The sequence below is a fragment of the Caloenas nicobarica genome, chromosome 6, assembly GCF_036013445.1.
Source record: "Caloenas nicobarica isolate bCalNic1 chromosome 6, bCalNic1.hap1, whole genome shotgun sequence".
Classification (NCBI taxonomy): domain Eukaryota; kingdom Metazoa; phylum Chordata; class Aves; order Columbiformes; family Columbidae; genus Caloenas; species Caloenas nicobarica.
Window position 1 is genome coordinate 6,303,717 of NC_088250.1, and position 10,117 is coordinate 6,313,833.

The window sequence follows — 10,117 nt, forward strand, 5'->3', positions numbered from 1 at the left end:
TGGGGTTATCAAAAAGGTGCCGTTTATCCAAAAGTCAACAATCCCTGACTCAATTAAGTTACAGGCTAACGAGGAGGGTGGAAAAAAGAAATAATTTGTTTGACTACAGCGTTTAGTGGATGGGAGGAGGGTGCCTTAGTTATGAATTATAAAATCAGAGATAGCTTCAAGGACCATCAGGCTGACAGAGATTTATGCTAGCAGTGACAGTGGGAAGAGCACAAGAATGGTGATGCCGGGCTGGTGAGCTGCAGAATCCAAGTGTCCTGACTGCTGTTCCCATCCCAGGCTGTTCAGGCAGCCTCCCACAACCTGGGGACAGGGTCAGAGGAACAGCCAGATCTTCCAGTCCCTCGGGAGGAGGAAACCAGCAGATTAAGCTTGGGAATAAAATAAAAATACAATAAAATCCACTAATGACCAATTTCCATCTTAGAAAAGGGTTGGGACACAATGCCAAAAAAAGCAATAAAAATTCCACAAAAGCAACCTTTTCAACTGCAAACCAGCAGACATGGGATGTTCCGGACCAGATGTTGCTCGCTGAGAAAGCCCCCAGCACCAGGGATGCTCCTGCCAAACAGCACTGCCGGTCAGAGCCGGGAGCACAGCAAGTCTCCAGAGCCTTGTCCCAGAGCAGCCCTGGGGTGGGGGGAAGCTTTAGTTTGCATGAACCACCCCTTCACCCCCAAAGGGTTTATTAACTGTGCTCACGTGTCAAGGCTGTTGAGGTTTTTTGGCCCACTGTCTGCTCTCGCATATGCCCGCAGGGGAAGAAATTGAGGAGGGAAACAGAGAACAAGCTGAATGACATCGCGATGTTCAATCGTGCAGGCAGAGCTGGCAAACGCACCCAGCACCAGCGAGGAAACCCAGCAGCTGTGCCGCCGAGCTGCCATGCACCCCACAGGCAGTCCTGCTCCCAGTGACCAGGAGGGATGCAGGACATCGGGCTTCAACATCGCAAGACACCCAACAGCTTTCTCTTTAACGAAGGCTCCTCTCTCCTTAATAGCAGAGCCAAACTTTCCAAGAACAGGAGATGGCCTCACGAGTGTCTGAGCATCTCTGCATTAGCCCAAATCCAGATAAACAGCACCCACAGTGTATCAGCCATGAGTTTCCCAGGTTATGCTGGTTCTGCCACACCACGTCCCTCCCTCTCTGCTCTTTGCTCACTCCCACCCAACATGACCCATTCTTGCCCTCGAGCCCACTCCAGCTCTCTCCACACCCACAGCCTCCATTCTCACATTTCCCTCAGTGGCTCCAAATCCACATTAAGGGAATGTCAGAAGCCCCCATTAGCTGTACAAATGTTCAAATCATTTTCTAATCCCATTCAGCTCCTTGCTTCAATTATATCTTTGGCAACAAGCTCTCTGTGCTAATCAAGTCCTACATTAAAGCCAAAACACACACACATGCTGCTACCACATACTCTCCTCCAACCACAAAGTCAGGGACTTTTCTCCCACTCCCTGATATTCCAGGGGATTTCGTACCAGCCAACACCATTGCAGGTTTCTTCTCCACTACCTCCCACCCATCAGCACCTCCTCTGAACACCAGCAGGACAGGACACATCTTCTCAGAGGGCAGCAGCGCCGCTGCTCCACACACATTGGTACCCAAGGGATTAGGAATGTGGCTGGAGGACAGAAGAGCACGTGAGAACATACCACTGACGGTGATGGAGCGAAGTGGAGGACAGCACCGGCCTCCCATCAGTTGCAGAATATGATGCCTCCAGGCTGCATACACAGCCAGAGAGATGTGCAGGACGCTCTTGGAAAGGATTCACCTCCAACGCTTTCTCAAATGTCATCAGATACGCTAGAAGATCGTTAAAATGCTTTATTAATCCCATACCTCTGGGCTGCTGATACACATCCGATATTTAATCCCAGATGCCTCCTTCAGCGCTTTGAACTCTCCACTGAAATGCCAGAATTAATTCTTTTCTTGGTAAACTATCAGAGTTTGGAAGAGACACAGCGCACTCACTGGGATTGTTATTGCAGGGCTTAGAGCATCATCCCTCGCAGTCGCCGCAGACCAGACCGGTGCGGGAAAGAAGCCAGTACCAGGCATGTCCGACAACAGGAGGAGCAGCAAGGTGCAGGGAAGTCCTCACTGGTAAAGCTGAGCAGCAGCCCCACCAGCCGCCCGGGAGCAGTTCACACAGCTCCATCCCTCCTCCATCTCCTCTCCATGCATCATCCCAGAGACGTCGCCCTCTGCAAAGCAGCCCCAAACTCAGAGCATCTCTCCAGGCAGGGAAGCTGGAATAACCTGGGATCCCCAGCACAAGCAAGACATGAACCTGTTAGAACAGGTCCAGAGGAGGGCATGAAGATGATCTAAAGACTGGAGCACCTCTCCTGTGAAGACAGATTGAGAGATTTGAGGTTGTTCAGTCTGGGGAAGAGAAGACTCTGGGGAGACCTTATGGCCTTTCGATACATAAAGGGAGCTCATAGGAAAGGTGGAGAGAGTCTGAGACTTTTTAGCAAGGCCTGTAGTGACAGGACATGAGGCAATGGTTTTAAACAAAGATGGTAGGTTTAAATTGGACGTAAAGAAGTTTTGGGTTGTTTGTTTTTTTTTTTTTTTTATGATGAGGGTGGCGAGACACAGGAACAAGATGTGCAGACAAACTATGGATGTCCCATCGCTGAAATTGTTCTGGGTCAGCTTGGACAGGGCTTTGAGCAACCTGATCTAGTGCAAGATGTCCTTGTCTGTGGGGGTGGACTAGGTGATCTTCAAAGGTCCCTTCCAACCCAAACCATACTGTTATTCTACGATAAATCAAGAGCAGGTAAATTAGTAAGACCGCAGATGCACAAGGGCGAGACACCTTGGGCTTGCATAGAAGAGCAGGTTGCTCAGTGTGCCTGGGAGCTTCCCCCCAGAGCCACTGCAACAAGCCCCAGATGTGCTGGAGGACAGAACAGTGGCATCCCATGGCACCAGCTGTGGTGAGAACAGCTCTCCCTCACTATCCCGAAGGACTGGTGACAGACCTCAGCTCCACCAGACACCCTTCGGGCTGCCCAGGAGGCTGCTTTTCAAACAGTGATGGCCATGGCACCCATGTGCCCAGGTCCTCAGCATCCTCAGCAGACTCTGCGCTCACAGGAGGATGCAGCTTCGAATCGGTCCTCACCCCTCGTTCTCACTCCCTGCTCCACACGCTCCTGCCTCCTTAAAAAGAAGCAGCAACATCCCCTCACTAGAGAAAAGACTGTTTCTCAGCAACACAGTTATCAGCTTGAGGTTGTTTAAGCCTTGTGATAGCACTTAAAATGGGATTGCAAAATGTCTTCCTCTATCTTCTTCAAGTGCTCAGGTTTGCTATTTAACAGCATCACAATTGTATTGACACGAACACTGCAAGAAGAGGTTATTCCAGCTGCAAGCCAAAAGAAATAAGAAGCAAAGTCGAAAGTCACAAAGAGGCTGCTATTCAGAGCAGAAACCCCACTTCTCCAGGATCTGGTAGTGTGTGTGCAGGATCTTCCAGAGGTCATAGGGAAAAGCAGCTCGGCTCTCCATCCTCCCAGGGACAGATGCCAGTGGGGAGCTCCCAGGTACCCACAGCCACACGGGGCCAGGAGAGACCTGGGCTGAGCTCCCTTTCCCCACAAAGAAACCCAAAATCACATCAGATTTCCGAGTGAAGGATTCTGTGGATGGACTGAGTCCAGGTACAGAGCTGCAAAACCACTGAGAAAATGAGGAAAAGGGTTTGAATAAATTGCTTGCATGGAAAGAAGCGAAGAAAACTCCTGCCTGGGAGCACAGCCACTATGCAGGACTACCCAGTCTCTTTTTAAACTGAATTTCCAGCCCCAGAGTGTCACCTGAGCGGGGCTGCTTCACCTCTGTTGCTTCCTCCTTGGGATGGGATCCATCTGCCAGGGGATGGACCAGAAGCATCCAGGAGGGATAAGTCTACAGGCTTGGTTCCCTCCAGCTACCAGCAGCCCAGGGCAGCTCTTGCTCCCCATCAGCTCCCACGCAGAGAGTGGCGGCCCAGATAAGGTTTTGCAAACAGAAGTGCTGCCAGCTGATAAGGAGATGAAGAGTCCACAGAGCCTCCTGAGCATGGCATCCTCCCCAGTTGCTCCAGCCCATCCCAGGGGCCTCAGCAGCCAAACGATGCTGTCGGAGCTGAGAGGTGCCAACTCTCCCCAAGCCAAACCCATGCAGGTGGGTGCTGCCCACAGCCGATTTCCCACAGCCCTTCTCATAGTCTTTAGAATTAAATTCTTAAAATAATGTTTGCGAAAGCTCTGATCCACCTGTCAGAAATCCCCAGGCGCTGATGCCAAAGCAGTTATGTCACAGGCTGTAAATCGCTTTGCACGGCACCTGTTTCATCTTTGAAGGCACATGCTTGCAAAGAATCCCAGCCATCGAGACCGACAAGCCATTGAAGACGGAAATAAAATCAAGCATGAGCCTCTATGCCATCAGCAAGCAGCTCCAGCACCTGCTACATTTAAGAGAGGGAGGAGGCAGCTCAGCTTCACAGGTGCTGCCTGTATCCTCATCATCACCAGCTGAGACCTTGATGTACCAGCCCATCCCCGTCCCAAATTGACACAGAGAAACTCAGTGCAAGAGAAAATGAATTGTCGGGCAGCCCTGGCCCATTTTGGAATCCCCTAAGGGTGGGGATGCCCCATCTCTGGGGACCTGTCCCAGGGATGTCCCCTCCTCCTGGGAATGGGGATTTCCCTCACATCTGACACAGCCCAGGCTGCTGCCCTCTGCACAGGGGACACCCACTGCCCTACACATGCCCCAGTTTCCCCATGCTCTCAGGACTGGTCCCACAGCATCCCCATCCCCGGTGTAGCTACGTGCCCTTGCTGAGGAATCCCAGAGATCTGGTGATAAGAGGTAAGACCAGCTCCAGACAGCTAAGCCCCCAAATTTGCAAGGCAGGCAGATAAACACAAAGGTTATCTCCATGCCAAGATGGCCTTCAGAGCAAACATTCCCCAGGAGCCGTCACAAAGGAGGGCTGGCAGAACAGGCCCTGCCGTCCTTGGACATTGAACAAGGGAAGGAAAGAAAGAAAAAGAAAGAAGGAGGAAAGAAGGAAGAAAGAAGGAAGAAAAGCCACACCAAGCCCTCTTGCAAATTCTTCTAAAACCCGATTCGCAGCCTGCATTTGGGAGACGGCCAAGTCAGCTGGGTGAAACGGGTGACCGGCGCCGCCGGTGCTCCCCTGATGTTTAACCCCTCCGCGTGCCACACGAAACCTCCTTGGGGTCTCTCAGCATGGCTGTTCAAAGGTGGAGGGATGCTGCTTCAGCTCACGAAAGAGTGCCGGTCAGCCCTGCCTACCCAGTGCCATTCTGGGAGCCGGGATGCTGGTGGCGAGGGGGTAGGAAGGGCACAAATAGCTCTGAGTAACCTCTGTTAAACCAGCTCCCAGCCCTCCAGCTCCGTTCAGCCATTCTGGATGGTCTCCAGGGACTTAAAATAGTCAATTCAGGATTTCACATGGGAATGATGTTCCCATCTCTGAAGACCTCCAAGGGGAGCTTTGTTCCTGCAGTCTCTGAGGAGGCACCCACGCCACAAAAAACAGCGTCATAAACCCAGCCTGGGGCACTTCCAGAGCTGCTCCAAGAGTTCCCAGACACGTTCCGGGGATGCTGGGCATCCCCACTGCCCAAGCCCCTCTCTTCCCCTCCATGACATGACCCAGCCGCCAGCAGAGCCAGCCTCCGCGCAGCCATGCCCGAGCTGTTCCTAGATGACGCGAAGCCTTGCTCCAGTAAATAATCCACCGATTTCATGGCCCAGCGCCTGCCCAACTTCCAGCTCGCCTGTACCTGGGGCAGCCACTTCCCAACACGTCTCACCCAGCCTGTGATGCCAGAGAGGGGCACGAGCCATGCCTCGTAATATGCTGGCAAGCTGACAATGCTCAGTGCAAGCAGAAGACAACCAGAGCATCACCACAGAGAAAAGCTACCCTCACCCAGTTTTGGATCAACGCTTACAACTCAGCTGCTTTGGCAACGGGGTTCCTGGGCCACAAGCAGGGTCAGGGGCTCCCTGTGTCAGCCACGAGCGTCTCTCTTTGCTGCCTCGCACTGGGCATGGATCCAGAGACCGGCTGCAAGGGGAGGAGGGCTTTCAACCGGCCTGGCAGCAGGGAGGAAGCTTCCCCGGTGGGGAGGTAAAGTTCACTAGGAAAACCGGCAGCTCGTGTACTCAGGCAGTGAGAGAACTGGCTCATGAGCCTGGTGGGGAAAGAAGGGCTGGGAAGCTGAGTCAGCACTGAATTCCCCTCTCATGGGGCACAAGCGGCTTGAGAATGAGATGAGTGGGTTGTTTCACGGAGTCCCAAAGGCAGAGGAAAGCCGGCAAGTGGTGTGGGAGGTGTTGCATCCCCAAGGCACGCGCCCGAGGCTTCCTACCGCTCGCAACGCTTCCAAGGACATGCAGTCACAGGGAGGACTTCTGCAGGCACGGCAGAAACCACTAACACATGGAGCATGGCCACTTTGGGGCAACGCCATCTGGTTCATCCCACAACAAGAACAGGCCAGACAAACCGCTCTCACCCCAGTAAAGCCTCTGAGCACACTGCAGCCAGGCGCCTCTCTCAAGGGTTGCCTGGCACTGTGTTTCCCCAGCACCCTTCCCCAGTGCTCCATTGATGAGATGGGGCACATGGGACCCCAGCTCTGCCACCCTCAGCAGCCACAAGGGACATGGCATTTGAGGAGGGTGTGAGGGGAAACCCACCCCACCACCCTTCTCTTTGGGGACCACGGACTGGGTGCAACATTTGGCCCGAGGGACGATGCAACCCCACACGTGCCAGGGAGCAGGGCTGCGTTCACAGCGCATCCCAGGGGACAGGGGGGTTCAGGACATGGACGGGGTCCGGGACCCCTGGCACGGCAGCAGGGACATCCCACCCCAGCATCCCGCACACATTACCCGGCTCCTGGGAAGCAGCGGGGACCAGCAGGACAAAGAGCCCAAGCAGCAGCCGCCGCGGGGGGCACCTGCGGGGACGGGAGAGCAAAGTGTTACCCAACCCTCCCGCCGGTTCCGGGTTGCCCCCCGCCCGCCCGGTGCATCCCCCGCAGCCCCAGGGCACTCCGGCGGCTCGGAAATCCCCACGGTACCGGTGCCTCCGGGGTCCCGACAGCACACCGGTGCCCTCCAGCCTCAGCAGCACCGGTTCATTGGAGTCTCGCTAAAACTCAGCCCCGGTGGCTCCGCGGTCCCCGCGGTACCGCTACGGGTACACCGGTGCCCCCCAGCCCAGCCAGCTCCGGTATCCTCCCGGTACCGACGCCCCTGGCTTCGGCGTTCCCGCGGAACCGGTGCCCCCCAGCCCCGGCGGCTCCGTGGGACCAGTCCCTGTCAGTCCCGGCGGCTCCGGGGTCCCGGTGCGCCCCAGCCCCGACGTCTCCGGGGTCCCGGTGCGCCCCAGCCTCGCGTCCGGCCGCTCACCTTGGGCGCATGGTGCCCGCTCGGTGCCGGCAGCGCGGCTCGGCTCGGCTCGGCGCGGCCGGGAGGCGGGGAGGGGAAGGGAGGGACGGGGAGGGGAGGGGAAGGAGGGGCGGCCCGACCCGGGCTGGCGGCGGAGCGGGCGAGCCGGGCCCGGGGCTCAGCCCGCCCCCAGCCCCCGGGACTGGGGTTTGCACCTCCGCTGGGCTCCTGCAGCCTGGAGGGATTCGGGGACACCCCCCTGGTGCGTCCGGGCTCTGCGCCAGCCCCAGCGCAGCCGATGTGCGGGGCGACACGGCCCGGCTCCCCGAGGAGCATCCCCTCCCAAAGGAGCATCCTCTTCCCGGGGCGCCGGGGAGCACCCTTGGCCCCAAAGGGCACCGGCAGCCTGGACCTGCCCCAGCATTGCCTGCTCCACCAAGCCCATGGGTTTCAGCTCGCAAGCCAGGCCTGGTCTTGAAGGAGGGGGCGAAGCAGCGAGCTGAGCTCATTTCCCTTTCCTCTCCCTATCTGAGCCCTGGGTACACCAGGAAAGGGTGCTCCCACCTGGGCACCCCATGCCCTCCTCTCCTGGCTATTCCCTACCCCAGTAGTCTCTCACTCCTCTCCACTGTGTGTGGAGGGCTTGGGAACCCCATGAGCATTCTTTGCCACTCTGGCTGTTCATGCAATGAACCTGGCACCCCAGCAGGGAGGGAGATCTGGGGGTCCCTGGGTACCATCCCAGGAAAGCCCTTGCCAGAGGGCGGGAGCTCCAGACGCGGGGCAGCAGCGCACCTCCCCTTTCCTGTGCAGGGAAAGGAGCTAAAGCTGGTGCTGCCGCCCGCTTCCACCTCCTCCCCTTACCCCCAGCTTTCATCTGCCTCCAGCCCCAGCACCGCAGAGGGCAGGATAATCCCCACGAAACCTGCCACACCTTGCTTTGTCTTCCGCAGCAATTTTAGTGCCCCGCGGCTGCAAGCTTCTGAAATCCAAGCCCTGGAAACTTCCAGGGGATCTAGAAGTGATTCACTGATGGCAGAGGCGGTGTTTAGTCTGAGCCACAGTTTGGATCTAGCAGAATAAACCATGACATCCAGCTGCTCGGCTCTGCTCTCGCAGAGGTGCACGCTATCACTATTCGTCTTTTAGCTATAAATCTTTTAACCGCGCCTTGCATCACAGAGCCAAAGGCAGGCAGCCCCTCGGCAGGACCCCAGTCTGGGGGCAATGAATAGACACCGAAGCTGCCTTTTGTTTGGGTGCAGAACGATTTCACGCGGTCGGGACTGTTAAATTTATGCTTTCCTGGCTGGATGCTGTGAGTGATTTATCGCCCCTTTCTTCTCCCACAGCTGGATTCCTTTCCTCCAGGTAGACTCTGATGTGCGTTGCCAGAGTACCTGAGCTGCACAAAAGGCAACACGTGGCAGCCCTGAGTCACCGGGCTGCCATTTCGGGCAGGGTTTTCGGAGGGGTGGATGGGCTGCAGGAGGAGTCGCGATGGCGCTGGGCCTGGAGAGCATGAAGCAAGTGGGAGGAGAGTCCTGGGGCAAGGATGGTGCTTGGAAAAAAACTCCTTGAAAACAGAAAACGATCCTTCCCGATAGTGGCGGTCTCTTCAAAGCAAGCCGGCTTTTAATGAGATTGACAGGAGCGGGCGGTTTAATGCTTCTGCAGGGTGGGAGAGGCAGCTCCGGGATGGCTGCACGGGGCGTTGCTCTAGCTCAGCAGCGAAACGCAGCACTGGCCCTTCCTATCGTTACCAGTGCCCCATGGGCCAGGGGGTGCAAACCTGTTTGGGGTATCCTGACTGCCTGCCCAGACCTTCCCATGCGCTGGTGTGGCCGGTGCTTCTCCGAGAGCAGAGATGTTATCGCTGGGTGCTGCCCATGCCGAGGTGCAGGTGAACATGGAGCTGCTTTACAACCCCGACTTCCTCCTCGCTGCACCTCCAGGCTCTACCTGGCCTGGCTGTGCTCCCCCAGCTCCCACTGTGCTGGTTCTGTAGGGAGAGACATGTGGCAGGTTCAAGGGCATCACCTTTTGCCCACCCTCCTGCCTTCCCTGTGCCTGCCAGCGGGTCTGTGCCCCAGTGCTGGCCGCACCATTGTGGGGCCATCTCCCCCCGGCAGACCCCCATGCAAAGTGCCTGGCTGACACCAGGGCAGTTTCCCATCGTAAAATTTCTTCCTGCTGTGCTTTAAAGTTTGAGAACCACGAAGGACAGATAATGAGGCTCATCTTTTCCCAGGCAAACAAACACTGCCCGCCGCGGGGGTGGGGGGGACATGCTGCCGGGGAGGCAGCTCTTTCGAAAGCCGACCAAATGGAAACCAGCGGTGCTCCAATGGTGGCTCGGCAGCTCGCAGCCACGACTTCCCAAGCCCCAGCCAAAAAAGCCCTCCTGCCCTGCAGGCTTCAAGCTCCAGCAAAGCTTTGTCATTTTTCATCTCTGCATGGCTCCTCCAGGGTCCTGCTGGCCCCCCACCCCTGTGCCTGGCTCCCACCCGCTCCCTCCCAGCTGCATCTCGCGGCTGGTGGCCCTGTGCTGCTGGGTGGCCCTGGGCAGGGGCACCCTGGTGCAGGGACATACAGGGTGCCCCAGCTCCCAGCACACAGCCCCTGCCAGCTCAGCGGC

The 10,117-nt window shown here is 56.8% G+C and overlaps 1 protein-coding gene across 1 annotated transcript in view; it reads right to left on the minus strand.

Annotated features, from left to right (window-relative positions):
* COL18A1 (collagen type XVIII alpha 1 chain) overlaps window positions 1–7,560 on the minus strand; it is a 40,172-nt gene extending 32,612 nt beyond the window's left edge. Inside the window, exons 1-2 of the mRNA XM_065638305.1 lie at window positions 7,501–7,560; window positions 6,979–7,046 (exon numbers count right to left, since the gene is read on the minus strand). Coding sequence (XP_065494377.1) covers window positions 6,979–7,046; window positions 7,501–7,511 — 79 coding nt within the window. The 5' untranslated portion in view covers window positions 7,512–7,560. The remainder of the gene's footprint in view (window positions 1–6,978; window positions 7,047–7,500) is intronic.
* Between the last annotated feature and the right edge of the window lie 2,557 nt (window positions 7,561–10,117).